This window comes from Drosophila rhopaloa, unplaced genomic scaffold (genome assembly GCF_018152115.1).
Source record: "Drosophila rhopaloa isolate 14029-0021.01 unplaced genomic scaffold, ASM1815211v1 contig_167, whole genome shotgun sequence".
Taxonomy (NCBI): domain Eukaryota; kingdom Metazoa; phylum Arthropoda; class Insecta; order Diptera; family Drosophilidae; genus Drosophila; species Drosophila rhopaloa.
The window spans coordinates 7,424,545-7,451,203 of NW_025335047.1; the positions used below are offsets into that span (position 1 = coordinate 7,424,545).

General features: G+C 42.9%; 9 protein-coding genes across 9 annotated transcripts; 5 read left to right on the forward strand and 4 right to left on the reverse strand.

Moving 5' to 3' along the window:
• Positions 1 to 28: 28 nt before the first annotated feature.
• Positions 29 to 2,864, reverse strand: LOC108042101 (probable Dol-P-Man:Man(7)GlcNAc(2)-PP-Dol alpha-1,6-mannosyltransferase). The gene is made up of 6 exons (XM_017120233.2): positions 2,336 to 2,864; positions 2,130 to 2,262; positions 1,898 to 2,071; positions 1,692 to 1,845; positions 1,266 to 1,637; positions 29 to 1,200 (listed from the first exon to the last, which is right to left on the reverse strand). The coding sequence occupies exons 1-6, from the start codon at positions 2,459 to 2,461 to the stop codon at positions 108 to 110; spliced, it is 2,052 nt and encodes a 683-aa protein (XP_016975722.1). The 5' UTR covers positions 2,462 to 2,864; the 3' UTR covers positions 29 to 107.
• A 228-nt stretch (positions 2,865 to 3,092) lies between these two features.
• LOC108042007 (26S proteasome regulatory subunit 6B) lies at positions 3,093 to 4,567 on the forward strand. Its single transcript, XM_017120101.2, has 2 exons — positions 3,093 to 3,750; positions 3,805 to 4,567. Exons 1-2 carry the CDS (start codon positions 3,198 to 3,200, stop codon positions 4,476 to 4,478), a joined length of 1,227 nt encoding a protein of 408 aa, XP_016975590.1. The 5' UTR covers positions 3,093 to 3,197; the 3' UTR covers positions 4,479 to 4,567.
• Positions 4,568 to 4,757: 190 nt separating this feature from the next.
• LOC108042068 lies at positions 4,758 to 8,368 on the forward strand. Its single transcript, XM_017120190.1, has 5 exons — positions 4,758 to 5,026; positions 5,092 to 5,590; positions 5,666 to 6,772; positions 6,831 to 7,900; positions 7,959 to 8,368. The coding sequence occupies exons 1-5, from the start codon at positions 4,842 to 4,844 to the stop codon at positions 8,338 to 8,340; spliced, it is 3,243 nt and encodes a 1,080-aa protein (XP_016975679.1). The 5' UTR covers positions 4,758 to 4,841; the 3' UTR covers positions 8,341 to 8,368.
• Positions 8,369 to 8,515: 147 nt separating this feature from the next.
• LOC108042069 (serine/threonine-protein phosphatase 5) lies at positions 8,516 to 11,325 on the reverse strand. The gene is made up of 8 exons (XM_017120191.2): positions 11,049 to 11,325; positions 10,587 to 10,828; positions 10,380 to 10,530; positions 10,197 to 10,318; positions 9,870 to 10,140; positions 9,360 to 9,810; positions 9,222 to 9,303; positions 8,516 to 9,159 (listed from the first exon to the last, which is right to left on the reverse strand). The coding sequence occupies exons 1-8, from the start codon at positions 11,230 to 11,232 to the stop codon at positions 9,100 to 9,102; spliced, it is 1,563 nt and encodes a 520-aa protein (XP_016975680.1). The 5' UTR covers positions 11,233 to 11,325; the 3' UTR covers positions 8,516 to 9,099.
• Positions 11,326 to 11,812: 487 nt separating this feature from the next.
• Positions 11,813 to 13,150, forward strand: LOC108042077. Its single transcript, XM_017120199.2, has 2 exons — positions 11,813 to 12,323; positions 12,382 to 13,150. Exons 1-2 carry the CDS (start codon positions 12,108 to 12,110, stop codon positions 12,916 to 12,918), a joined length of 753 nt encoding a protein of 250 aa, XP_016975688.1. The 5' UTR covers positions 11,813 to 12,107; the 3' UTR covers positions 12,919 to 13,150.
• Positions 13,151 to 13,249: 99 nt separating this feature from the next.
• On the forward strand, positions 13,250 to 17,354 carry LOC108042079 (CLIP domain-containing serine protease 2). The gene is made up of 6 exons (XM_017120201.2): positions 13,250 to 13,566; positions 13,865 to 14,647; positions 15,271 to 15,373; positions 15,423 to 15,553; positions 15,617 to 15,724; positions 16,275 to 17,354. Exons 1-6 carry the CDS (start codon positions 13,515 to 13,517, stop codon positions 16,637 to 16,639), a joined length of 1,542 nt encoding a protein of 513 aa, XP_016975690.2. The 5' UTR covers positions 13,250 to 13,514; the 3' UTR covers positions 16,640 to 17,354.
• LOC108042078 (translation initiation factor IF-2) lies at positions 14,667 to 15,747 on the reverse strand. Its single transcript, XM_017120200.1, has 2 exons — positions 15,641 to 15,747; positions 14,667 to 15,218 (listed from the first exon to the last, which is right to left on the reverse strand). The coding sequence occupies exon 2, from the start codon at positions 15,197 to 15,199 to the stop codon at positions 14,789 to 14,791; it is 411 nt and encodes a 136-aa protein (XP_016975689.1). The 5' UTR covers positions 15,200 to 15,218; positions 15,641 to 15,747; the 3' UTR covers positions 14,667 to 14,788.
• A 109-nt stretch (positions 17,355 to 17,463) lies between the features above and the next one.
• Positions 17,464 to 18,887, reverse strand: LOC108042076 (pinin). The gene is made up of 3 exons (XM_017120198.2): positions 18,639 to 18,887; positions 17,814 to 18,580; positions 17,464 to 17,559 (listed from the first exon to the last, which is right to left on the reverse strand). The coding sequence occupies exons 1-3, from the start codon at positions 18,770 to 18,772 to the stop codon at positions 17,540 to 17,542; spliced, it is 921 nt and encodes a 306-aa protein (XP_016975687.1). The 5' UTR covers positions 18,773 to 18,887; the 3' UTR covers positions 17,464 to 17,539.
• A 681-nt stretch (positions 18,888 to 19,568) lies between these two features.
• Positions 19,569 to 26,396, forward strand: LOC108042100 (hemicentin-1). The gene is made up of 16 exons (XM_017120232.2): positions 19,569 to 20,608; positions 21,062 to 21,191; positions 21,357 to 21,565; positions 21,692 to 21,802; positions 21,871 to 22,077; positions 22,163 to 22,314; positions 22,388 to 22,532; positions 22,593 to 22,723; positions 22,784 to 22,943; positions 23,289 to 23,459; positions 23,518 to 23,640; positions 23,717 to 23,850; positions 23,914 to 24,088; positions 24,156 to 24,433; positions 24,635 to 24,832; positions 24,937 to 26,396. The coding sequence occupies exons 1-16, from the start codon at positions 20,542 to 20,544 to the stop codon at positions 25,363 to 25,365; spliced, it is 2,820 nt and encodes a 939-aa protein (XP_016975721.1). The 5' UTR covers positions 19,569 to 20,541; the 3' UTR covers positions 25,366 to 26,396.
• Positions 26,397 to 26,659: the final 263 nt, after the last annotated feature.

Genomic DNA, 26,659 nt, shown 5'->3' on the forward strand with positions numbered 1-26,659 from the left:
TATAAGCAAGAAGAATATATAAAAAATGTTTCGTTTGATTTTTATTTTTATTTTTTACAAACTATTTTTTTTTGTTTTAATAACAGTTTAAAGTATGTTAGGTTTTGTCATTTGGTTTTTAAACTTTCGCTATCATCTATTTTGTCAATAACCTGTTTCAAACAGTCCTTGGTCGATGTCTTTTCCAAATCGCAGATGCGTGTTAGGTCCATTGTTGCGATCTGCTCGATCATTTCCTTGATCTTCTCCTGCTTAATGATGGACTTAACAGACTGCCGTATTCCTGGTCGTCCGCTGTGTGTCCCTGGGATTTTTATCGTCTGCTCGGCGGAGTCGTTTTCGATTTGTTTTCCTTTAGCGCGATAGTGTTGCTCGATAATCTTTCGTATTTTCAGCTTGGTGGCTGCACGCGATTTTTTGGTCGCCTGACCCATGGCGAGGGTTCGCAGCTCCTGGAAGTTTATCTCTTTCACGGGCGTCTCGATGGCCTCTACTTCAGCTTCTGGCTCAATATTCGTATCCAGCTCTAAGGACAATTCCTCCACAGTCGCCACAATGCCATCATCATCATCCAGATCCACTTGTAAGGTCGGTTTCATTTTTGGTTCCTCTCGTACCTTTGGAATATCTTCCACAGGCGACAAGGGAGTTACTTTCTCAACTGCAGGTGCGGTAGGTTTTGTCTTTTTTTCCTTTGCTTTTGGTTTTTCTTTCGGAGGCACCGACCTTTTTTTAAGAATTCCAATGCAAGGCTTCGTTTTGATTCGCACCGGTAGCAAAGAGTTGTACTGGATGCCAATACTGTTGAAACAGTCGACAAACTCCAGGATATCGAACTCGTTTTGAAGCGATGCCCACAGCTCTGTGTTCTGCTTGTTTTTCGCCTCCACCAAGAGATGGGTGTACATTTCCAAATCTACTTGGGTGTAGTTCATTGCCTCATCCTTGCTGTAGGTCCACTCATCGTGTATTTCCATGAAACGCGATACCCCACTTTGGGCGGCTAAATTGGAAATATGCACGGAAACGTTCGGAGAGCCAGCCTCTAAGCGATGCAAGCGGGAAAGGGCCGCTCCACCCGGATAGTTGGTGCCCGAAATGACAAGCAAAAAGACAGTCATGAAGACATTCAACAGAAGATGAGCTCCGCAGCCGAGAGCCAGGAAGCTATGCCACGTTGACTTGGCACTGTTCATCCAACTAAACAGAGGAACATATCATTCAATGATGTAGCTCTTTTGATGAGCAATCCATATATAACTTACATGCGCTGGCAGGCGCAAGCTGCGGCAATGTTGAGCACTGGGAACACATATATGATAAACCGAAGCTCCTTGTGAGGCAGAACGGAGTACAGCAAGACAAAGAGCAAAGCCGACAGAGCCAATGGACGAATCCGTGGCTCCAGAGTTATGCCGATGGGCACAAACATCAAGGATGCGCCCATGGCACGGGGCAGCGCCGAGTAAAAGTACCATAAGAAAGGCGACGTGCCCCAGTCGGAGCTCTTGTTGAGGATTGTGTTGTACCATAGAACCTCGCCTTCGGGCCAGAGCAGGCGGCGCCAAAAGAATGAATCCACTAACACCGTGGCGGCCAAAATACAAACACCCGCCGGCAGCGCAATCTTCAGCAGCCTATAAATAAACAAATTAGTATTAAATAGTATGTGAATAGATCGATCAACTCACCCATCAATGGAGAATTTGCGCTGCAGCAGGCTCATTACCAGCAAGAGACCCAAAAATAGAGCCAACTCGGATCGAAAGACGAGGATGGCTATGCCAGAGCAGATGATGAATGGCTTGTGCTGGTCGCGCAGCCAATAGGAAATGGCAAAAAGAACTGAAAATATCAAAATATCAGATATTGTAAATAAACCACTGCTTACACTTACCTATTGGGAGGGCAAATATGTTGGGCAGAGGCCTCGTCATATAGAACATGAAGTGGAACTGCGTAATGGTTATGGCTGTGAACCAAAGGCGCACCTCAACGCCGTAAATCTTGGTCACCGCCTGCCGCAGTTTATTCCAGGCCACGGAGATGGCTCCAGCCAGGACAAGGCGCACTTTAAGATCAAGTTTGTTTTAGTACTGGCGACTTTGCAGTTGAAGAGTTGCTTTTACCTACATATTGGGCCCAGAACTTGTTGACATTCAGAGTCTCAAAGAGGAGTACGAATGGGGCGGAGATCATGGACACCACCAGCGGTCCGATGAAGGTGCGTGGCACGACGCCCGGGTAGTCGTGGTGATCGTACTAAAGAGCAGGAAGAGATAAAGAGATCCGACTAGTGAGATAACATCAGATTTGGGGAACTTATTCTGCCTACCTGCGTAAAGTTGTTGCGCAGATACAGAATGTCGTGCATGGCCTGCAGATTGAAGCTCTCCTCAACCTTCGTAAAGGGCGTGTAGACCAGATAGGCCGCCGCCGTCAGAAACACCAGAATGTCCATGGTGGTCCGGCCGTTGGTTGACGCTAGTCTAATAAATATGCTGGAGCAGGAATCGGTCCGTTACATAATTGCCATATTTGTTTTGACACCGATTTCTATAATTTCTTAGCCGTTGAAAAATCTATATGTCTTGTCTGGTTGGTGCAATCTATCATCGAATTCTCAATCCCAGCCGGCGTTGCACAACGTTGGTATTTAGCAGCCTTTCTTTGAAAAAATGTTTAACAGTCTCACAGAAGGTGCTAATGTTTAAGCATATATGTATATGTCCTATTGCGAAGAGAATATTTGGTTCCAAAATAAACCAAAATAGATATATAAATAGATCGCTCCACGTCGGATCGGAGGCTGAAAAGCAAACACAACAAAATCAAGAGCAAGAAAAACAACAGGTCCGCACCACAGCTGATTGCCATTCCCATTGAAGCGCAGACAGAAGGTGGTAAAACAGGGGAATATGATAAATTTGGAATCCTTCGTGGTGAATAATTATCTACATCTGCTTTTCAGTCAATTTAAACTCTTTATCGCTTTTAATTTTATTAGAATATATTGAACAGTTTTTCAATCACTCTATCCCTTAAAATTTATTCTGACTACGCCCTTGTCACATGGGCTTTCCAACTTTTGCCATTCTCAGCGCTAGTTAACTGTTATCGATAACAGCCCAACTTCCCTTTGATTTAGCTTTTGAAAATTCAAGTCATCCTTCTTTTTTTCAAACCTTCGAGGCGATATGACGAAAATGCGCCTGTTAAAGGAGGAAATCGCCCTGTTCCATCAGAAGTCAACACAAAAATACGAGGGGCTAGACGAACACGACCTCTATGTCCTGTACAAGAAGCTCCAGATGGAACTGGAGCTCATCCAGGTACAGGAGGATTACATTAAAGAGGAGCAGCGCAACTTAAAGAAGGAGTTCATACACGCTCAGGAAGAAGTAAAGCGCATTAAGGCCGTTCCCCTGGTCATTGGCCAGTTCTTGGAGGCGGTGGACGAGAAAAATGGAATAGTGGCCTCAACCACCGGCTCCAATTACTACGTCCGCGTCCTGTCCACCATTGATAGAGAGCAGCTGAAGCCCTCCTCGTCGGTGGCACTTCACAAGCAGAGTAACTGCCTTGTGGACCTGGTGCCACCGGAGGCAGACAGTACCATTTCGATGCTATCACCGGATGAGAGGCCCGATGTCAACTACTCTGATATCGGTGGTCTTGACATGCAGAAGCAGGAGATTCGCGAGGCCGTCGAGCTGCCTTTGACGCACGCCCAGCTGTACAAACAGATTGGTATGTTAACTGAATATATAAAGGAGCTCCTGACTAATCTGAACCGCTCTTCAGGTATTGATCCGCCGCGTGGTGTGCTCCTTTTTGGACCACCTGGATGTGGTAAGACCATGCTGGCCAAAGCGGTGGCCCATCACACCACTGCCTCATTCATCCGCGTTGTTGGCTCTGAGTTTGTCCAGAAGTACCTGGGCGAGGGACCGCGCATGGTGCGGGATCTCTTCCGCTTGGCCAAACAGAATGCTCCTTCGGTCATCTTCATCGATGAAATCGATGCGATTGCCACCAAGCGTTTTGATGCCCAGACTGGTGCGGATCGTGAGGTGCAGCGTATCCTGCTGGAGCTGCTTAATCAAATGGACGGCTTCGATGAGACCACAAACATTAAAGTCATCATGGCCACCAATCGCGCTGATACCTTAGATCCCGCTCTATTGCGTCCCGGTCGTCTAGATCGTAAAATTGAATTTCCACTTCCGGATCGTCGGCAGAAGCGCCTGGTGTTTACTACAATCACCTCCAAAATGAATGTGGGTGAGGATGTTGACCTCGAGGAGTTGATAGCGCGCCCGGATAATATCTCCAATGCCGACATCAATGCCATTTGCCAGGAGGCGGGAATGCATGCAGTGCGTGAGAATCGGTATGTGGTCAACGCCAAGGATTTTGAGAAGGGCTACAAGACCAGCGTGCGCAAGGACGAAGCTCAACATGAGTTTTATAGCTAAACATTTCATTCAAGCGCAACCATATTTCGTATCTAATTTAATAATGATTTAATATTTAGTTCAATATATGACCATTATGACTATTATGATTAATTGAGTTTTAAAGATCCGTTTTTTTTTGGAACCGACAATATCTGCAAGGTTTCTCTAAGAAAAAAAAACGATCAAAGTGTAGGCGGTTTGGCGCGCAATTCAAAAAACCGATAGTTTGCGATAGCTATAAGGGGTGGTAGGGTGCGATTGTACGCGTTTGCATGTGACTGCTCAAACAGCTGTTGGTTTAAAATTGCTTACCGGATTTTGCCGGGTTTCGATTCGGCGTTATTTGGTTATTACTCTGGATATTGATTGCCGGCCGCTAAGATGATGCATCTGGAGCGGTATGTCACGAAGATAAAGCCTGCCGTGGAGGGATTCATGAAGGAGCCCAGCAAGGACACTTTGTCCTTAGTGGAACGAGAAATCGAGGGATTTAACTTTGGGGAAATGCGCATTTACCAGGTGCAAACAGTGGTCCCTCTGGTGCTCAAACTGGATGAGTTGACCGGGTAAGTACCTCCAGCTCCCGAATTTCGATTTGTATTGCCTGCTCAGATCACTATCTTTGCTGCAGGGAGCACCAGGAACTGCGTACCCGCCTGATGAACTGCCTGAGCCGCATTGTCTCCCAAACTTACTTGGCGGACGAGAAAGGACTGCGCTCCATCCTGGTGGTGGTGCTGCAACAGGTACGCGACTCCAAGGCAGCCGTCATGCGACCGAATCTATCCGAGGAAATTAAACTGGCTGCCATACAGTGCATATTTGAGGCATTGCGTCGCTCCACCACAGATGTGCTGGAGTCTTTCTACGTCAAGGAGACTGCAATGGTGATTGGCCAGATACTTATCATGCTCTTAGATATAATTGAGCAGGAAAAGTATCGAAAACTCGTGCAGTCAGCCATCCAGTGCTTAATGTTGGTCTTCTACGTTCACGACGATTCAGATCCCGTGGATGTAGTGCTGCGCAGTCAGGTGGCCAATACCATATTTATTTTCCTACCCAAGGTTCTTATTGTATTGTTCAAAACAACCATGAAAGATGATACTGTTGGGGAAACCATTAAATCGGTGAGTTTCCCAAAATCCCAACGTATAAATCGAAATCACAATAAGACCACTTACAATAGTACATTTTATACTTAGATGGCGATTCAAGCCCTAGGACGCATTATTTGCATCATGTTTGAGGAAACCACTGATGAGTTCATGAAAATGCGCTACGATGTGGACGCTTTTCGAAAACTGTTCATTAACTCCATGGATAACCTGGCTGATCAAAGTGATTTTACCTTTTTTGCAAACAAAAAGTCCACCAACGAACAGACTGAGGAGCGTTTGCACCAAATGCAAACAGAGCTGCGGTCGATCCAATGGGTAGCGGCCACGTCGCGACGCCTACGACCTATCTTTGTGGAGACGAGCATTCTGAGGGCACACACTGCTTTGAGTGTACGCGAAAGTTACTCCGACATGTGTTGCCTACTGCTAAAGCATTGTGCCCACAATCTGAGGACGAATTTTGTACACGTACTGGAGAGCGTTTTGGCCCTGTCGGAGGACGAGAATGAGAAAATAGCCCAGCGGTGCAGGGAAACTCTTCTTCTGCTGCAGCAACAGCCTAGCAGCCAGGGTATATTTGATGAGAATGCAGAGATGCTGCTAGACGCGCACCTCAACAAATGGCCACGCATCCTGCACCGCTGCGAGGACAACGAGCAGTTCGCCGAGCTTCTTTTCTTCAAGGGATTCCTGCGCAACGTCAATGCCGATAAGCTCGAACTACTGCTGCTGGTGCCCAAGAACTTGGAGATGTTCGTGACCTGTCTGCTCGCAGCTCTTGACCAGCGGACCACCCGTGACCTACTAAACGAAGAGTACTCCCTACGACGTATTCGTGGGGGCGATCCAAAAGGCCTGGCTGCCGAACTGTCTAAGCTCCCATGGCGGCAGTTTAAGCATCTCGCCTCCAAGCGCAATGTGGGCATCTTGTACGACATTGCAGCCCTATTGGGTGTTCAGCCTTCTCTAAACCGGCTTATCTTCGACCACTGTCAAGACCTCATTCAGCAAAGGTCCTCCTCCATGAACGAGTGTATAATTCTTCTAACTCTAATGGTAACGCCGCCGGATAAAAAAGCTCGAGAAAGCCGGCTGGTACTGGCTAATCTTTTACTGGATCAGATCCTACGCGACGAGCACTGGAACCTCGCCCTTCAGCCTGATGCAGCTTGGCGCCTCAAAGTCAACAAGGTCAGTACGGGTTATTTTAACGTTTATACCTCCATTCTGTAGCATTATTTCCATTCAGCCCACCCATTGGTTTGAAGAACGAACTCCTGGTCTCTATTCATCCGCAGTGGAGGTTCGCACCCAGGACTGCGATTCCGACGACGAGCAGACGGAGGTGGTTGGCAGTCGCGTAACCATTGCAGACGCCCAGTTCAATGTGCTGCACACCTGCCTAATTATGGACGCATTGGGACACTGTGCCAGGTTCATTGGCGATACCTTCGACAGACACATATTTTTGAGTCTGCACAAAGTACTTCTCAAGGTGGCCAGCAGTAACACTATTGTTCACCAGGCGGCTAGTTTCGCATTCGTTTCCATGCAGTTGGCTTTAAGGTATGCGGAACCCTCGCACTTCATCGAGTGCTCCACGGACTACATCACTTTCCACCTGAACGCATTGCTGAAGCGGTCGCCGAATAGCACTGCCGCAGTGGACATTCTCACCGTGGTGCTTCAGTACAGCACGCGGGGCAATGTGCCGCACTTGGACAGCTTATTCCAGACTATACGCGAGGAGTGTTCAAAATCGCATCAATCGAGCAATGTTCACTCTTATCTGCGCGTCTTTAGAGCATTCCTAAATCATGTTTCACATTGGCAAGTTAATGCAACGGCTGAGATAAATTCAGAGCTGCCGATGCAAGTGGATGAAGAGCACAGTGTCTTGAATACATGGATAAGTGTGCTTAATAGGCCGCAGTTGTTAGAGGATATAAATGGCGACGCAGACATGACCAAGGAGCCCGCGAAAGATGAGGCAGAGGATGCAGAAGACACGGAACCAAAACCAACGAAGCCGGATCTACCGCGCCATGTTGAAATGGTTAAGGATATTCTAGGTCAAGTAATCAAGTTCATTTCCAACGCTGATCAGGAGCAACAGATTGCAGCTCTCGAATGCTTCTCCAGTGGATTGCCACTTCTGGCAGACTATGAGAATGAGCTCCTGCCACTGGTGCATCTAGTGTGGCAACCACTCGTAGAGAAGTTTCGGCAGAAGGACGCACTGGTGCTCAATCGTTGCTTCACCTTGCTGCACTTGCTGGGCGTCCATGCGAAGGACTTTATATTGAAACGAAGTCTCAGGTAAGTGCTTGTTTGATGAAAAACTACTGATTCTTGACTTCATCGTTGCTGATTTCAGTGATGTGATACCTCAACTGAAGCTTTTCCTCAAAGCGGCCAGTCAGCACAGCAGCATGGAAACTTCACTAGCTCAGACGCAGGAATACAAACTTCAGCTGAAGCTCCTCCAAAGTCTAGCGGATTTCATACTAGGTCTGCAGATAGAGGGAAAACATCTTCACGAGCTGATGACCACGGTGGCGATTTATCTGTCGGCGGTACAACCACGAGAGCTGCAGACGTCGGCCAGAGGGTTCTTCCTGCAACTGATTGCTTACAATGGACCCTTTGTCTATGTGACGCTGTTGCAGAGGGCCCATCTTAAAGATTACCAAGCTAATGTTAGCCATATCTTCGAAGTAATGGGCTTTATCATAGCAAATGGACACGACCTTGATTAATAAACAGACCGTTTTTATTATTTCACAATTGCTCTATTCTGATTTCTGTTCACTCGATTAACATTACAGGCTCTAATGCTATATGTCTTTTTATGCATTTTCGGATACTTTGATCAGACTGGTTGCTTATGTCAGAAGAGTATGCAATAGTTTTTAGATTGAAAAAATTTAAGGATTATTATTGAGGTATCTAACTTGAATAGTTTTATTTAAATGACTTTTTATAATATAAACAAGGCAAGGGTTGAACAAAACTTTTTTTATACACAAAGTAAGCGTTTGGAACAAACAAAATTGAAGTATAATTTTATATATGTACTCGTATATTATGTTTTGGTAGCCATAACTAAATGCTATGCATAAACAAACATTTTCTTTCAATTTTCACTTACAAGTGGAACCGCAGATGCTTGGCACCGATAAAACTTAGCATCCGACTTCTAAAGCCACTATACACTATAACATTTCGTTCTGTATCAAATATAGCTGAATTTATAAAATGATTGCTGTTCTGTATTTGTGATCGTGATCATTTTCATGCCACCCTCTCGTCCTAAGTCTTATTGACTCGCAATATTCGTACTTAAGTAGTGAAGCAGCTCGCAGTGTGCATAGTCTATTGAGCATCTCCGAATCATTTGCCTCTCCTTTGATCGATTTAAGCTGGGCTGCTCTGCGGTTGTGGGTTCTCAAGCTGTTTGTAAATTTGTGTGGTGTGTGGGAGTATGTGTTTAGCTATTGAAGTTAATCTGAAACTGACTACGCCAGCCAGTTCATTAGGCTGTTGGCATACGCCATGGGCTTGACGTCGGGATGTGGCTAAAAATATTGCGATTAATTATCGGTTTCAGAAGTGATTTATTGCACTATACTGTACTTACCACAGCCTCGAATGATTTGTAATTTGGTTTCAAATTGTTACCCGTAATGGTAATAAATGCGCCCATGTTGCCCATGGTATCACTGTAAAATAGGTTACAAATCACCTTTTGCTTTGCGGGTCTATTGTGTATGCTTACCAATAGTTCGGAGCTGAGAAGACTGTTATACATTGACCGTTGTGTGCAACCTCATAGCCCATATCCTTGACTTCGTGGCTTCGAATGATGTAGTCCAGGTTGTTGTTCTTGCAGAACGTCTCTGTAACGTCCGGACCGAACTGAATGCCCACGCCGCGCTTCGATGGCCCCCGTCCCATCCACAGCTGTGGGTCGGACCACAACAGCTCGCACATTAGGCCTTCCTCAGGCGGCTGGCAATTGCGCTCGATGCGCCGTATATTGTCCAGGGTGACGTTGTCCGTGGAGAAGAGCCCGCCGTGCATCACCAGGATCTTCTGGTTGATGCAGTGGCACAGCGGCAGCCAGTTGAACACTTGGGTAAATATGTCCGCCATGGCGCTGGTGTACTTGGCTGTCACCTCGCCAGTGAATCCGTACATTTGGTTCATGTTGATGCTTTCGTGGTTGCCTACAATCAGTTTAAAGTAGTTTATGTAAAAATATATTATATGTTACAAGAAAGCTTACCGCGTGATAAGAAAAAGTGATTCGGATACAGCAACTTAAAGCCGAACAAGGTGAATATACATTCCACGGAAAAGGAACCCCTGTCTACGAAATCCCCATTGAATAGATAGGGATTCTTTTCTGAGGGCAGGCCATTAATCTCGAATATGTTCATCAGGTCGTAGAACTGTCCGTGAATGTCCCCGCAAATCGTAAACTTCTCCTCATCAGGCACAGTGATGTCCACCAGCGACGGTTGAGCACGCATGTAGGCATCGATCTCGCAGAGTATCTGTACCGAAGATAAAATTTTTGAATGCGTTCCTGAAAAAGGAGACATGAATTTACTTTGTAGGCAAATTTGCGATGCAATCGCTTCTGTCCCTTGTAATGTTCCATCAGGTCCTTCATGAACTTCAACGTCACTTTGCCGTCCTCCAGCTGTGGGCCTTTGTAGTCATCTTCAATAGCTGTAGGACAGGGAGACAAGGTTAGTTTCTCCTTCAGCTGTTAGGGGTGCAAGCTACTGACTTATGTTCTCCATGTCCCTGTACATCTCGGAGAGCGTCTTTTCGGGCTTGTCCACAGCAATGGCCCGCTCGAATGCGCGCATTTTGACAATCTTGTTACACTCCGTGAACTTCAGCTTGGCGTCTTTGTCGTTGGGCCGGCATTTGGCCACCTGGAAGCCAATTGTGGTTCAGTGGCCGACCAAAGATGTTGCCGGGGATTACTCACGAATTCAAAATCGCAGAGCGCCTGCTTGAACTTCCCCAGGGACATGTGAGCTGCGGCCCGGCGGTAGTAGCCCTTGAGATAGGCGGGATCAGCCTTCACCGCCGACACGCCATCCTGCAGGGCATAACCAAAGCTCTCCTGGCGCAAGTGTGCCAAGGATCGATTGGCATAATATATCGCGCTGTTGGGATGCAGTTCTATGGCTTTGGTGTACATGTCGATGGCTTTGGAGAACTCCTTGGCTGTGGGAGAGGGCAGTCGGGTCAGTAATATTACTAATTATACCTCCTGAGTTCCGGGAGAGTTGTAAATTATCACATACAGCCATAGATTGCCTTTGTTTTAAGGTTATGTTGAAGGAGGCACTTGGAAGGTGCAGTCCCGGAAAGCGTTACGGGTTACTCGCAGTTCTCTTATCATGGGCATTACGGCATAAGTGATGGGCAAAACAAAATAACTTACTTTTGAGCATATCATTTCCCTGATTTTTGTACTGCTCGGCCGCGGCAAAATCCCGATCCGCTTTCGAACTGGCGTTTGTATCCGCCTCCGGCTCCTTGGCCCCCGTAATCTCCGCGCCCGCCGGCACCGGCTGCTCCTTCTGGCCATCGGCAGCTTTCTGTATTTCCAGCTCGGACGAAGACATCTTTTTTGTTGTAATAAATGATTTTCTTAAAGTTATTTACTGTCTGAAATTTTCAAAGGTTGGAAAACGACGATGGAAACGACAAGGTGAATCGATAGTGTTGCACAACGCGAAGCTTATCTTATCGATACAAGGGTTGTTGTAAAAATGGTGATTTGGACTGGAAATCCTTTAAACTCGGCTTGAATAAAAGGTGTTCCTAAAATTTAGAGCTTCTCCTGCAGGTGCGGGCAATCGATAACGGGCTTAAAGGTGTCTATCGAAAAACAGCTGATTTGAGGTAGGTTTACACTGGAGATGAGTTCGTGCCTTAAGTTTAGACTTTTCACGACGCTTTACAAGTGAATTTTAAATTTTATATTGGTAAAATAAGGCTTCAAGAAAATTTAACAAAAACATCAAAATTTTTTGATTACAGGTTTTCGAAAAAAACAAAATAAACATTTGTTATATATTATAAATATTAATTAAAGGTCACAAGTAAAAATCTAGTTTAAGCCCAATGAGGAAAACCTAAACAAACATATTTTAAGTACATTGAAGCGTGCGTGAGCTTTTGAAAACAAGATTCGTGTTTATCGTGAAGAACATTCACTTATTCGCGCATCTCTAGTACACACTAAGCCGAGCTGGGAAAAATTAGAAGCTGAAACGGGTTTTACTTTTACTGGTAACTTTGGAGCACAGCGCTCGCCAGCATTCAGCAGTTTGGCCAGCAGTCTGGCGTTGCAGCCGCATCGAAGCGAACCGATTTAAGAACCAGAATCCGTGCCAGCGCATCGCTTAATCCACTGAAAAGCCAGAAAGAGCCAGACAGAGGAACTGCGGGGGCGTCACCGTCGTGAGAAACAGCAATATAAACAAACAGCAGCGGGATGTCGATGAGCAATTTATCAATAGACGGCGAGTTCCGCTACATTATTCAGTGGTTCAATGAGTGGAGCGAGCTGCAGCGGGATGACTTTGTCTACGTTTTCGTGGAGTACTTGGCCCGGGGCTCCAGCTCCAGCGATGCCCATGTGAATGGCCTGGTCAACGCGCTGGCCAACGCAGCCGTGCAGGACAAGCCCATGAGCCTGTTCCAGTGCCGCGTAAGTAGTAGAAAGTTCCCTTCACCACTTCCCCCTTCTTACGGTTCATTGTCCGCAGATTAAGCTGTTCCGTGAATGGAGCCCCAAGTGGCCGATCGAGTTCAAATGCAAGCTGCAGGAGAAAATCAGCGAGATCGACGCGAAGGTGGGGGAAAAGATCATCAATGAGCTACGGGGGCCCCATTCCGTGCACAATGGCGACGTAGCCGTGCATTTAAATGCAAATGGGGCAAGCGAAGAGGGCGGGGATTCCGAACTGGAGCAGCCAGCGGTGGCAGAAGTAGCAGAGGTCGCAGCTCCGGTGACAGGGGAAGAAGCTGAGCCAGCTCCCGAAGCAGACGACAATCGTTTGGCGGCGGTCTTAAGCCAAGAGACGCCTGTTGATGACGACGATGTGGAAGAGTCCGCCGGGGAAGATAGCAATAGCAATGCCGGTGTAAATGGCCATTATCCAGCGGCTGCAGTGACAACGATCGCGGTGAATACATCTCCATCGCCAACCCCGACTCCGCAGCCGATTATCGAACCTGTAGAACAGGTCGAGAACAGCGTTACAGTCACCGTGGCCTCTGCAGAGGTTCCCCCGGTAGCTTAGACTCTGCAAGATCGTTAAAGACAAACCAGATCGACTATAAAAAGGCTTAATGAGTAGTTAAGTATTTTAGTTGTACATCATCGGCAACTCGACATTCCAAGCGATGCATTTCTAGTTACGTAAGCCATCTCTGAGCCCTCATCTGGGCTTGGCCCCCATCTATCGACTAGCTTAAGAGCATAAATTGTAATGTAAGCCACATAATTACACGAAAGAGAGTTTCACATTCTAAGCAGTGTCCTGACGATCTTGTTCCTTTTCCAAACTTCATCTTTACTTTGGCTAACTAGCAAAACATGTTTTGTATTGAGCTGTTCTTGCTGCTAGTAGGTTACTCAGCTAGCCGGCATTGTCGGTGCTCTTCGTGTGCTCTTTTGCTTTTGCCCAAGCTTACTTTATTGCCTGATAATTGGTTTTTCGAGCTCTCTTTATGTTTTGATTCGTCGCCGCTGAAATCGAAATCTGAATAGAGCTAGCTGGACGTGGAAGTAAGATATGCATGCTAGGTCGGAGATTGGACCAATTTATTTCAATTTCGCACTTGGACGGGCGACGTTGTGTCAACGGTATCCCAATTTTAAATTCGTTTGTTCGAAATGCTGAGCTCAGAACTCGTCACCCTGTTATTCTGCATCCTGTGGCTGAAGGGTGAGTAATCCATGGAGACCTGAATAACGAAAGACTCAAGAGACGAACGTGTTTCGGGGGGCCAATTAAAGAACAGCCCGCTAAGTGGGTCAAGGTTGGCGGCTAGAAATTCCCAACGGCAAAGCGAAGGGCAATAAACCGCGCGAACGATAGCGAACGCCGATTTAAAAAAGTGAGTGAGTAATTGCCGGGGGCACTTCTGGTTTGCTGGTTTTCTGGTTCGCGATTGCCTTGCCGACATTGACCTTCGAGCACTGATTTCTTGCGTTGTCATCCAGCAAGTTCGCTCTCGTTTTAGGGGATCGTGGAGCCTCCGCCTGCCACTGCATACGCCTTGTGAAGTGCGACCCCTTCGCCCGCCTCCTGCTTCATCACGGGCCTGGAGAGCAGTCCGCAGTGTTCGCCAAGGTGCACGCCGCCAGTTGTGGCTTCCAAGGCCTCGAGCCGCTCGTATGCTGTCCCTCATCTCGGAAGCAATACCACGATGAGTCATTCTCTGCCAAGCCAAGTCGTAAGATGCGTTTTGCCCCGCCGGATGATCGCTGGATTTGGGATGATAACGGTGACAGCAAGGGCAGTGGGCCGTCACACACCCACTCGGATTACCTGGAAACCGAGACGAATCTCCACGATTACTGGAACTTCGAGGAGCAACGCAACTGCCCGCAGCCCGTGGAACCCGAGTTCTTCGACCGGCGATTTGGTGGGGGCCACCACTTTCACTACCATGTAGAGCACGGCGAGCAGGATACGGCATCACCGCGACCCATTCCCAAAGATAAGCCCATTGTGTTTCCCGGGGACCTGCGCTTTTTGCGGCAGGGGGAGGATATAATCTCTAACTTAGACCAAGGTCCTCCCCTCGCTCCGTTTACCACAACGTCATCTATGCAAATTGCTACAAGTCCCGCTCCGGCATCCTCAACCACCACATCATTACCCTTAGACTCTGATAAGCTTCCGGTAAACCAAGATAACCTTCCAGGATGCGGGATTAGTGTGGAGAGCCGACTGCAAGGGGGAGAACAGGCCTCTGCTGGGCAATATCCATGGCTGGCGAGAATCGCCTATCGCAACCGAAGTGAGTACTCCTTGGGGAATATTAGATACACATTTCGAATTTAATTTACCCTCCCCGAATCAACGCAACGTTGATATAAGCGTTGTAGAGTAATCGCCGCTGTCGAGATCCTGGCTGGCGGCAATCCCGTCCTATGTAGATTCAGCCAATCTCATTGGCCACAAGGCCCATTTTTACGGTGAGGAAGACCCCGAAGGCAAAGAGCAGAGCAGCTAGTCCCAGAGCATTGGGTCCTCGATTGTTCGGTGGAGCTCTTAGACCCAAAGGTCCACCGCCTGCTCCGCCATTGCCAGAACCACGTCTGCCTTCGGGGCCATCTTTCCCTCCGGGGCCACCTTTGCCTCCTGGGCCACCCATCTTGCATTTATTGCACTTGGTTCCTCCGCACGGCTTGGGACCACAGGGTTTACCCTTTTGGGAAGGAGGACCGTCATTACGTCCACGACCACCGCCTGGACCACCACCGCCCGGACCACCACCTGGAGCTGTGCCAGATTGGCGACCGTTATTCTGAGGTGGCAGACCCTTTCCGGTGCAGGGACAAGCGCACATCTTGTGTTGAAAGGCCCTCCTGTAAAGGAGAATATTTTTAATCTTGACGAGGTTCTATCATACTATTTCAGGCAGCAGCCGCATTAGCTTCCGCTGCTCCGGATCTCTAATCTCCAACAACCACATCGTGACTGCCGCCCATTGTGTGGTCAACTTGGTCAGCGACTTGGAACTGTAAGTTAAAAACCCAATCTAATCTATGTAAAGCCTAGCTCTTCCTTAGATCCCATGTTCGATTGGGAAATAAAGATGGGTCAACCCCGTTTGCAATCGAACGGGTTATAGTGCATCCCAACTTCGATCAGCCCAGATATGCCAACGACATTGCCCTCCTAAGAATCAACAACACGGATGGTAAGTGTTCCTACTTCTTGCTTTACTAAAAACTCATCGACGTCATACCCCTCTAAATTCCAGGAGTCTTTACACCCATCTGCTTACCCTTGAACGAGTCCACCACCCTCGGGAACAGGCTGATAGGACAAACGGGAGTTGCTGCCGGTTGGAGTACTGGGAATCCGGAAAGTGAGTCTCGAAACAACTTTATATCGTGTATATCTGTTCAAGTTTTTAACAGACTATTTGTGCTCTCGAGTTAGGCGCTTACTATGTTCGTAGATAGATAGTTAGATATTAATCTAGATATGTAACTTAACTTTACATTTTAAAACGTGAATGAATAGTGTGTAGGTTTGATTTTCTTAAACTACTCGAAACTACTTTTTGAAATCGGTGAACTCTCTAATTCAAAAAGCTATACCACGATTTTCTTTTAATTTGTTGCACATATTTTTGATGATAAAATCTATCAATGAAAAGATCGATTTTTATTCGTTTAAACTAATTAATATTATTAAAAAACAACAAAAATGTAAGAAAATATTTACTTTGTTTCATTTTGTTTTCTTTATTTGTAGAATTTTTTTAAATTTTAAAGTAAGTCTGCCACCAGTTTTGATGTTTACCGGATGGATTCCTTTTTTAAGCCTCCTAAAACAAAAGAAATAGCTATTTTTATAAATTAAAATTAGGAATTATTCGCGAATCCAATAAACAAACACTGATCTTTTTGCAGATAATGGGTCGATGGACTCTTCGAGCTCCTCCGCCTCAGTGCGCTTCATCCGTTTGCCGATAGTGAACACCACCAGCTGCGCTATCGCCTATGCTAGTCTCAGCGAGAACTTCCAGCAGCCCATTGTAATCACCCCGAACCACCTGTGCGCCCAGGGTATGCCTATGAACGACGTGTGCCGCGGTGACAGTGGTGGACCCTTTATGGACGACGGAACATCCGGCCTCTTCGGAGGAAGTGGACGCCACACGCTTATCGGCATCGTGGCCTTCGGACCCACGCTGTGCGGCGTGACCACCATTCCGGGAGTATATACCCTCGTCAGTAGCTTCTCTGAATGGATCCTGCGAAGCATCCGCGGATGATCGCATCAGTGAGCGGTCGTGTTGGGCACCTAACCCAAGCGCAGCTCATCCAAAGCTTTCAATGCCAAAGTTTTAAGAGTACATCCAAATAAGAAAAGTATCGTACATTTTGTGGATCAATGAAAACAGTTCTGCTTCCTACTTTAATCAGCACAACGCCAATAAACTTTACATTAATAATATTTAAATTCTCTGAAGAACTTAGTACATAAACTAAACGTTCAAAGGTATTAATGCACGATTAAAAGCCTTTTATATGTTTATAAAATGTATGTTATAAATGTAAATTGGTAACTACCTCATGGAAATTGAAAACGAGAATAAAATATTTCAAAGACAAAATCGATTTAGTGAAGCAATTCAGCTAAAAATAGATTTTGCAATATAATAAGTCAATGCCAATCGCACATGACTTTAGTATGTAAAAATACATTTTCATTTATTTTATTTTTCGTACTTATACAAGCATTGTAAAACATTCCGATTAAACTTCCTAGGCACATGTTCTTAGAAAAATTCCACATAAGGGTATTGGTACAATACAATTATAGACGGTTTGCATTCAACAATTGTAGTTCTGCTATTTAGTTCTAGTTAATAACTTTAACAGAAATTATATAAAAAGTAGTGTCATTTCAGTAGACGAAAAAAAAGCCACGTTAATGCAAAAAATATCTGTATAGAGTTTTGTTGGCCCTTATTTATGTATGTACTTAATTTACAAAGGTTTAATGGAGGTTTTGAATTTTTAGATAACCCCAACTATTGAGATTTATTTTTTTTGTTCGTGAACACCCTTCGATTTGCTGAAGTGAAACAAATTGTTTGGGTTTTATTTTAATAATTTGAATTAGTTTTAATCCTTTATTCCTAGAATAGCATCATTCATTTTCACGAACTTCATTTAGCGTATAATGAAGCTGCAATTGAAATAACATAGAAAATCGGATATTAAAGCATATGTGTTAACTTGATTTCAAACTAATGTTAATTTTTGTCCATAGCCAAAAAAAAATTTTCCGGTTTAAATATTTCTTCTAAAAAAGTGTATTTTAAAGGTGCCTTGCATTAATGAATTTTTTGTAAAGGCTAACGGATGGAAAATGTTACCTTATTATACTACGAAACGACACAATCGTGCTTTATACTTCATAGTAAACTTAAGTTTACTTACACTTATCCAAGTGCTGTTCATCGTCAGGCTCATCGTAGAAGCTGTCGTCCATTGCGTTATCGTCTTCCATCTTAACAAAATTCATGTTCTCCAGGTTTTTCAGCTCAACTTCCAATTCCTCGCGCCTGCATTCTATAAAGACATCAGCTTCACTTTTGCTTTTACTTAGCAGTTTCTCCGTTCGAGCGGAGTGGTGTTTTGGCCGAAAAAACAGGTGTGGTTTCGTTTTGGTTCTAATATGGTTTTTCGAAAACGCCATCGTGGCTTCCCAGGCTTTGAAGTCCTTCATTCTGGCCATTTTGTACTCCAATCTTCGGATCTCGAATTGCTTTCGTTTCCTGTCTAAAAATAGCGTTTCACGTTGTTTTCTCAGCAAGGCTCTTTCCTGTAGTTCTTGCTTTTCCACCTTCTTCTCAATTTCGGCCTTCTTGTCCTCCTTGCTCTTCAGACGCGACTCCTCCTGGCAGAACTTCTGCAGCGTTCCCAAAAGCGATCCGAACATCCTACGATTCCGGGCCCTCGACTCGGAGTCTGTGCCCTGCGCCTCGACCACCTCCTTTTTGGTGGGCATTTCCCGGATGACCCGTGAATTAATCCTGGGCGGTCGTCCTTCGTTCTCTTCGATGGGGAAGCGCGGAATCGGGTTTTTGCTTTCATACATCCGGCGCTTGTCTTTGAAGACCCCACCTGGTCCACTTCTGGGAAACTGTCGATCTCCATTGTGGTCGTTTTTCTTGCCGTCGTTGGTGTATTTAAACTTCTCCGATCTGAAAATCAGGGCCAATACCATTAATTGAATTAACGACTGCCAATTCTGATCCGTACCTCTGCAGGGAATCCTTGGGGACGCGACCAGCAATGCGTCGAATGTTTTCATTTAAGATCACCAGCGACTGCTTGGCCGAGTTTAGTTTTTGCTCCAAGTCATCAACAGTCGATAGACCCGAGTCATTCACCATTATTCCCAATTATCAATTTAATGTTTTATTTAATCCCTAATTCGGAAAATCGGTGCGATTCTCATAAAAATAAAACACAATCAAGTTGGTGTGTAGGTATATTTAGAGATGAGAGTTAGAGGTGTAGGACTATTGTCGATAGTATCGGTGGCGGCCTGTGCTGCGGGTACCGCGTTGCTCCGTCACTATTGTCATTGCCTTACCGATAGTATCGATAATTTTCCAATAACTATTTGAATATGGAACTGAGAAATATGAAAATTTAAAATTTCGTTGCTATTAAATTAATTAATGTTGGAAATTTGTATATTTATATGTTTATTATTTTCTTCTTTATAAAGGATACCCTAATAAAAAGTTTATTTTTGATATCCTTTCGTTACCGATTAAACTAAAGAAAAAATTGTAGCAAAAAAATTAAATACAAAATGTATTAATTGGAATGCCATAATAAAATATATAAATAACATCATTCATTGCTGGTTTTAAGGTTAATATTAATTTTATTTAATTATAATAAATAACTAACAATGAAACACTATTTTTCAGGACTAGAAATTCAAGTCTTATTTATTCTACTTTAAACCATTTGAACCCCTCTGTCGCCAAGAAACGTCGGATATCTGTAGTCGCAGTGGAAAAGCAACTAGATACATTGGGCGGACTCCGAGAGTTTTAGTTTCTTTGTCCGGCAAATAGGATAAGACGTTCATCTGAGCGATAGGAGTCGAGAGAACGGATGCAGCTGGCCGCCCGGAGAGCTTTCACTGTATATGTACGCACGTACATTAAAAGGTCGGACCTGAACGTGTCCGTGTCTTTTAAGCTTGTTTTTAAAATAGAATCCACTCGACGGCGGTTTTTGGTGATGTGAAGTGAATACATAAAGTCCTTTGCCAACCACTTGGATAGGCAAAAAAATAAATGGGAACTCCAAATCGAATTTCATGTTTTGCAGCCGACCAATTACTACTCATATTTGGAAGAAAAAAAAGATGATTAAATTGAGACTAGCGGATGCACGTACATACACATGGACAAAGGTCATAGTTGCAATGTTTACATCAAAAGCTCCTGCGAAACGCATGCGCCCGCCGACAAGCTTTTCAGCCCAGGTTTGCAGGTGTAGTGCGATGGAATTTCGACGTGTTAGTTTCGCATCGCGGCTAGAAAAGTAATATAACTTTTTGGCAGTGCTCGTTATTTTACATCTTGGCTTTTATTGAAATAGCCCACTCAATTCGGCATTGCAGAATACATTTGTGTTATTCGTTTACCCAATCGGAATCCTGTGAACGTGCGCATATGAAAATAAGCAATAGTAAAGTGTATCCTGGAATTTTGGCAAACATATACAAGTGCATACGAAAAGATATACGCGCATACATACTCATACATTAAATAAAATCAAATCCGTGACCATTCAAGGAGTCTGCCATATTTAATTTACCAGTTTTCTGTGCTCAGTGACGTACGATTTTATCGACCATACTTAAAAATATGCCTAATATTAAGTATACGCAACTACTGCAAAATATATAAACCTATGTGTTATACATACAATGTTTTATCCCGTGTATATGTGTAATTGAGTGTTCGTGCACAAGTATTGGTGTGCTCATCTTCCGTGAAAATTCAGATGATAAAATGTAACTTATTACTCAATTAAACATACAAATCGAAATAGTTTTATAGTGGATTAGATAATGAAAACAATAAAATAAATGTAAACGGCAACTAATTACTGCTATTCCAAAAAATAATCCAACATGGAGTTATTGCTGCTATTTATGCTAGCACTTCAACTTATTGAATCCAGCAACGGAAGTAAAGATGGTAAGTCAAAACTTAAGATATTAATTACTAAACTATGTTTTATATTCTTTTTGTTCCTCATTTTGTTTTGATGATTTAAAATGTAGGCAGTTTTTAATAAATTTTAGTAAAATAATGTATACAAAATTCTCTCTCCGCTTAAAAAAGATTAAATAAATATTAAAGCTTTATTTCAAGCAACATAGTTATTTAATTAATGGCTACCATACGTCACGCTTGAACAAACATATTAAATTGCAGCTTCCGTCATAGTAATTCCGGTAATTACAAGTATCAATATGTATTTTTACTTAAGTTTAAAGGACGTATCCTTTCGCGGACCCAAAGAAATTCTAATGGGTTTTTAAATATCTAAACCTTATTTAATTTGTAAGTTTGAAATCAGGAAAATTTAATACAAATGAAAATAATTTCAAGTTAAAACCAATCGAACAATTGTTATTCCATTTTCAGTACCAATTCACCAAATCGAATCCTTAGTTGGTGAAAATATTTATCTTCCATGCAATGTAACAACATATGATGGTGATGAACCTGTGTTGATTTTGTGGTACCGAGATGACAAAGGTACTCCCATATACAGGTAAATTTATTTAGATAATAAAAAACATAAAAACGTTCATTTGTTTTTGGTTAAAAAGTGTGTTAAGTTCACCTATTTATTTTGGTACAATAATGTCTTAAATGTTTTTTATTTAACTTCACAAGTTTTGTGTATATTTATTACAAAACAAGTTTAACTTTTTAGCACCGACATAAGAGCTGGTGTGTCTAAGGCCCCAAAAAGATGGTCAGACGATTCTGTCTTTGGAGATAGAGCTTATTTTATATTTGACAAGGAACCAGGAAAACTTTCAATTCAAAATACGCAAGCCTCCGATTCAGGCACTTATAGATGCCGGGTTGACTTCCTAAAGGCGCAAACCATAAATAGCCGAATTAGGCTCAATGTCATATGTAAGTAATTGACTTAACAACCCCATTATTTTCTGTATCTGTAGTCACATTTCAAAAGTATTATTATATGGTTTCACTCCCAGAAATTATTGGTGAGAGGATAATAATTGTAATATTTTTCGTTAGCTCCACCAAAGCAAGTTATTATTCGAGACAGCTCTAATGTTGAGCGGTCTACAGTGGTTGGACCATATAGTGAAGGCGACATCGTATCCCTAAAATGTCAAGTAATTGGAGGTAAGTGTGGAGAAAGTACAAATTATGGGAGTTGTTACTCAATTTTTGGCGTTATTTTTAACTTTTAGGCTACCCAACTCCCACAATCAGTTGGTATAGAGATGGTCTCGAAATTCCGTGCGAACTAGCCCAATTAGCTGGAGGGAAGATAATCGAGTGCGAAATCACACTTCCATCGCTGGGTCGGGAAGATCTTAACTCTCGACTCACCTGCCGAGCATTAAGTCATCCCAGAGCACCCATTGTCGAAGCAGTAGTTCAAATCGATATGAACTGTAAGTCTATTGAACCCTTAAATAACTAGTTTAGATGTCCCGAGAATTAAATGGCACACACTTAACATTTTTTTTGTATTCCTAGTTGCCCCTTTAAATATCCGGCTGTTGGGGGCACATCAGCCATTGTCTGCTGGACGCAGATACGATCTATTGTGCCAAAGTGCTGGCTCCAGACCGCCTGCCGTAATAACTTGGTGGCAAAATGGCATACGGCTCGAAAAGACTACCGAAACTGTGAGTATTCGTATCCTCCCAAATTAAATAGCTTACAATTGCTTGTCCACTACTGATTTTAACTGTTTTATAGACTTCAAGCGATGGAAACCAGACAACGAGTACTCTTTCAATCAGTCTAAGCAAATCTGATGCGGGGAAATATCTATCATGCAAGGCCTACAACCATGCTGTTCCCTCCGAACCTTTGGAAGATGGCTGGAAGCTAGATATTCAATGTAAGATAACTGCTAATTGTATTTTGCTTTCATTGAAGTTAACAAATGCTTGGCTTATAGATGTCCCCGAAGCATATGTTCGTCTAGGAACATCTTTAGATCCGAGTACTTTGCGCGAAGGAACAGATGTGTACTTTGATTGCCTGGTCATGGCTCATCCGAATGTGTTTCGCATTGAATGGCGTCACAATGTAAGTTTTAAGAAATATTTGAAATGTGTTTTATGTTTTAAATTCTTTTAATTCATTCAGGAGCAACCTCTGTCCCACAATATTTCACAAGGCGTCATAATAAGCAACCATTCATTAGTTTTGCAAGGTGTAACGAGGGCCACAGCCGGAAACTATTCATGTGTCGGCTTTAATGCCGAAGGTGAAGGTATCAGTGCTCCTTTTGCATTAAACATTCTGTGTAAGTCATATAAACTTCAAATCTAACAAAGTTCCTATAAATTATTAAATCTTTAAAACCTGTATTACCAATTTCAATTGGCTCAATAAGCTGTCCAAATCACAATTTTCTAGGTTTTGACTTTATTTAACCTAGTTATGGCCTGCTGAAAGTTTAATTTTAATTTCATTGACAGATTTCTTTTCACTCTAAATACAAATCAAAGAAGAAATCTCAAAATAAATAATAAAACAACATTATAATGGCGCTTATGTTATTTTCTTCCCCATTTCTTTTTCATTAAAATCTGGCTTTAAGAGATAATTAATGTTTTTATGGTGCGTTCTTTATGTTCTTGTTTTATAGACGCTCCCACGTGTGCACAGAACCAGAAGAAAGTGTATGGCATAGCAAAACAAGAGGACGCAAAGGTCATGTGCACTGTGGATGCCAATCCACGAGAAGTTGAATTCAGTTGGACATTTAATAATTCTGCCGAAAGTATTGATGTGGCCACAAATCACATTATTCGCTCTGGTAAGTTATATTTGTATTATCTTCACTATATAAAAATGCTTAATAATGTATTTTTTAGGCACCAACTCCATTGTAACATATACACCCATAACTGAACTGGATTATGGAACCCTTTTATGTCTGGCGTCAAACAAAATTGGTAAACAGCGAGTTCCATGTGTCTATCATATTATCGCTGCAGGTGCGTAGTCTTTTAACTTTCCTTTATTTACAGTATAAAGTCTAATATTTTTGTTTATTTATTTTTATATTTTAAGGTCGACCGGAAAAAGTACATAACTGTACAGTAATCAATATATCCATGACATCGTTAACCGTGACTTGTAGCGATGGTTTCAATGGCGGGTTGCCACAAAATTTCAACTTGGAACTGCTGGATTCTTACACACAAGTATGACGGAAATGGCTGAAAAGAATTAAAAATGAGTGGTCTAATGTTAATTCTTTTTTTTAGGAAATTAAGGCCAACATCACATCGACTACTCCAAAGTTTACGGTGACTGGTTTAAGTCCGGGAAGCATATATAGGCTTAATATCTACGCGTTCAATACGAAAGGTCGATCTGATCCAGCTATAGTTAATGCTGCCATGCTCCGAATGCCCGAGAAACAACTGACATCGGAACAAAGTGAGTTATTTTCAACTTAAGTATCCATTTTACTTATAATATATAATTCTTTTATATCAACTTTCAGCTCATAATCTTCGTGCAGAGCTCTTGTTTTCGCCGGTGGTGTCACTTACGATTGGATTGACTCTAGCTGTGCTGGTCGCAGTTCTGGCTATTATCCTAGCTCTTCGAATACCCTGCACCGCCACATCGAGAAGGCGTCAAAAGGAACTCTCTAATGAGAATATATCCAGGGATGAATCGCCAGGACCAAGTGATAAGAGTACCGGTAGCAAGGAGGTTGACGATTGCGATGAAAAGAATCCAGATGTTGTGCCTGAATCCGTGGAAGCTGATGAACAGGTACAATATAACCAAGTTATTGGTAAAATTAGCAAAGCCATGAACAATAAATTAAAGAACAAGTTTTTGGTTTTGTGTTAGTTTTTAAAGGACCAATTTAAATGTTTGAGTTAATAAACTTTGATGGGAGAAAGTTAAGTACTTTGAATGACAAACCACGGTTTCTTGATTTCTAATGTTTAAATATCCATACAATTTCAGGCGGAAAGCATCAGGAAAAGGCAACAGATATCAACGATCGACACTAACCGCAGTCCCAATCGTGGAATTTTTGTTAATGAACAGCCACATTTAACCGCTGCCGAGATTTCCCTGCGCGCCTCCCATGGAATTGGTTACTGCACTCTGCGGAGTGGAATGCACGCCCAGGCCCAGAGTTCAGTGGGCGAAATATCAATTGTGAGTACAGGATGTAGTTTATTGTGTAGATTCAATCCACTTTGAGATAGCCTAGGTACCCTACTGCCCAAGGACACTTTATAACATAATCCAATTCTTAACAGAACGTAACGCCCCACGTCTATTCCAACTCAATTTCGCAATGCACCCTGCCGCGCCAGTCATCGCAGAATGTGTGGAACAACTACAACTGCAACATCACCGGGGCGAGACCGACCTCCACGTTCCACCAGCTGACCTTTCCCCAGGGAAGGGTCAATGTCAACGCCCACAACCCGACGCAGCCGCTCCATGGACACGCGCCCTCGCCATCGCTGGCGTCCAACAGCTCCATGGCCTCGTCGTCGAACCCACTGCCCCAGCCACATCCCCACGGCAGAACCATCGCCCTGCACCACATGAACCAGGCCCAGTGCGGTAGGGTCTGCATCGGAATCGCCAGCGAGGGAATCCACGCCGCCGAACAAAACCTTTCCGACGACGAGGTCACCGTCCAAACTCCATTAATGATAAAGCGCGACAGCACCGTATGACTATAGAAATTCCACAGGGTTTTCGACACGCCCCTGTGATTAGGACTTACAATTTTCTGTATTCTGCATTTCGAACTCAATAGAATAAACTTTTTATACCACTTTATTATTGAAAACAATATTCTGGAGAGATCAATTATTTTCGGCCAAAATAAATGTTAGTTTTAAACGTTGTTAATTATAAGTTATACGAAATCAATATCCAATGTAATAACTAATAGGTTTTAAAACTTTAATTGTGAAAGCGGAACAGAGGTTTACGAGTGGCCAATGCAAATACTTTTACAGCAGTTTTTAAAAATACCTAACCAATATATTGGCATCAAACGAATTTATAGACTGGGTTTGATACATAAGACGATTGTGTTGATATTATATTTATTTAGAAAGCAATGGTGTAAAAATATGTTTGTTTTTATTGCATTATCAAAACATATTGAGAATTTCAAGACATAAGGATAATTCAAAATGTATGCGGTGACTCATGACGGCCATAGTTTTTGTTATGCTAAGTAAAAAGACTTTTTAATATTATTGTTATAATTTGTGTTTAAGTAACCAATGATTCCAACTCGACTATCCTTCATTTTAAACTACATTCCTAGGCAACTATAGTCTCGGATAATTTAGTCATATAAAACTTAAATTTGTTGTATGTAAGTTTCTAAACAAATGCACCAAAAATAAGTTTAGTCAAATTAAATTTGATGTAAAATTGCTCATTTCTAAGGATGCCAAGGCAGCTTTTTGAATACATTCATAATAATGTCTGTATATGTTCGTGATGATAAATAAATTTTATATAACTTGCTCAAATATAAACCATCCCAGTGTGACGACGAAATAAGGAATAATTCCAAATTTTTTTCACAACGCTGGCCGGCATTTATTTTCAAATATTTATTTTATACTGGTCGAACTTACATAATACTTATATTTAAAAATACCATATATATTAGGAACTTAGCGTAAAACTACTGTGAGCAGTATTATAATATCTAAGTTATAAATAAAAATAAATTAAAAGTAAAGGATTGTTTTAATCGAATGTGAAATCTAAGGCAATGCTAACAGATGTTGTAAATTGTGTTATTTGTCAATTTGTTGGATTTGATTACTTAACTTTTGATTTAAATATTATGGAACTCTAATTGCCCTTCAAGATGTGTTTGCTCTTATCAAAACTTAATTTCATTCCATTTTTTGTTAGTCATTGCAATCTGAATCTGACACATTTGTATACAAATATTATTCTCAAATAACATACAAATGTACAAAGTTTCATTCGGATTCG

Excerpts from the sequence above, each read along its gene's own strand:
- LOC108042079 (XM_017120201.2), top strand. The coding sequence starts at position 13,515 with ATGCTGAGCTCAGAACTCGTCACCCTGTTATTCTGCATCCTGTGGCTG. Across the intron at positions 15,554-15,616 it reads AAGAATCAACAACACGGATG|GAGTCTTTACACCCATCTGC; the intron begins GTAAGTGTTCCT and ends TCTAAATTCCAG. Across the intron at positions 15,725-16,274 it reads GAGTACTGGGAATCCGGAAA|ATAATGGGTCGATGGACTCT; the intron begins GTGAGTCTCGAA and ends ATCTTTTTGCAG.
- LOC108042069 (XM_017120191.2), bottom strand. The coding sequence starts at position 11,232 with ATGTCTTCGTCCGAGCTGGAAATACAGAAAGCTGCCGATGGCCAGAAG. Across the intron at positions 10,531-10,586 it reads CGCTCTGCGATTTTGAATTC|GTGGCCAAATGCCGGCCCAA; the intron begins GTGAGTAATCCC and ends ATTGGCTTCCAG. Across the intron at positions 10,319-10,379 it reads CAGGGACATGGAGAACATAA|CTATTGAAGATGACTACAAA; the intron begins GTCAGTAGCTTG and ends CCTGTCCTACAG.
- LOC108042007 (XM_017120101.2), top strand. The coding sequence starts at position 3,198 with ATGACGAAAATGCGCCTGTTAAAGGAGGAAATCGCCCTGTTCCATCAG. Across the intron at positions 3,751-3,804 it reads CCAGCTGTACAAACAGATTG|GTATTGATCCGCCGCGTGGT; the intron begins GTATGTTAACTG and ends ACCGCTCTTCAG.
- LOC108042076 (XM_017120198.2), bottom strand. The coding sequence starts at position 18,772 with ATGGTGAATGACTCGGGTCTATCGACTGTTGATGACTTGGAGCAAAAA. Across the intron at positions 18,581-18,638 it reads CCCAAGGATTCCCTGCAGAG|ATCGGAGAAGTTTAAATACA; the intron begins GTACGGATCAGA and ends CCTGATTTTCAG. Across the intron at positions 17,560-17,813 it reads TGAACAGCACTTGGATAAGT|CTTCATTATACGCTAAATGA; the intron begins GTAAGTAAACTT and ends TTTCAATTGCAG.
- LOC108042101 (XM_017120233.2), bottom strand. The coding sequence starts at position 2,461 with ATGGACATTCTGGTGTTTCTGACGGCGGCGGCCTATCTGGTCTACACG. Across the intron at positions 2,263-2,335 it reads TGCGCAACAACTTTACGCAG|TACGATCACCACGACTACCC; the intron begins GTAGGCAGAATA and ends CCTGCTCTTTAG. Across the intron at positions 1,638-1,691 it reads CGCAAATTCTCCATTGATGG|GCTGCTGAAGATTGCGCTGC; the intron begins GTGAGTTGATCG and ends GTTTATTTATAG.
- LOC108042078 (XM_017120200.1), bottom strand. The coding sequence starts at position 15,199 with ATGTGCGCTTGTCCCTGCACCGGAAAGGGTCTGCCACCTCAGAATAAC.
- LOC108042068 (XM_017120190.1), top strand. The coding sequence starts at position 4,842 with ATGATGCATCTGGAGCGGTATGTCACGAAGATAAAGCCTGCCGTGGAG. Across the intron at positions 5,591-5,665 it reads TTGGGGAAACCATTAAATCG|ATGGCGATTCAAGCCCTAGG; the intron begins GTGAGTTTCCCA and ends TTTTATACTTAG. Across the intron at positions 6,773-6,830 it reads GGCGCCTCAAAGTCAACAAG|CCCACCCATTGGTTTGAAGA; the intron begins GTCAGTACGGGT and ends ATTTCCATTCAG.
- LOC108042077 (XM_017120199.2), top strand. The coding sequence starts at position 12,108 with ATGTCGATGAGCAATTTATCAATAGACGGCGAGTTCCGCTACATTATT. Across the intron at positions 12,324-12,381 it reads TGAGCCTGTTCCAGTGCCGC|ATTAAGCTGTTCCGTGAATG; the intron begins GTAAGTAGTAGA and ends CATTGTCCGCAG.
- LOC108042100 (XM_017120232.2), top strand. The coding sequence starts at position 20,542 with ATGGAGTTATTGCTGCTATTTATGCTAGCACTTCAACTTATTGAATCC. Across the intron at positions 22,533-22,592 it reads CTGGAAGCTAGATATTCAAT|ATGTCCCCGAAGCATATGTT; the intron begins GTAAGATAACTG and ends CTTGGCTTATAG. Across the intron at positions 24,833-24,936 it reads CAGTGGGCGAAATATCAATT|AACGTAACGCCCCACGTCTA; the intron begins GTGAGTACAGGA and ends AATTCTTAACAG.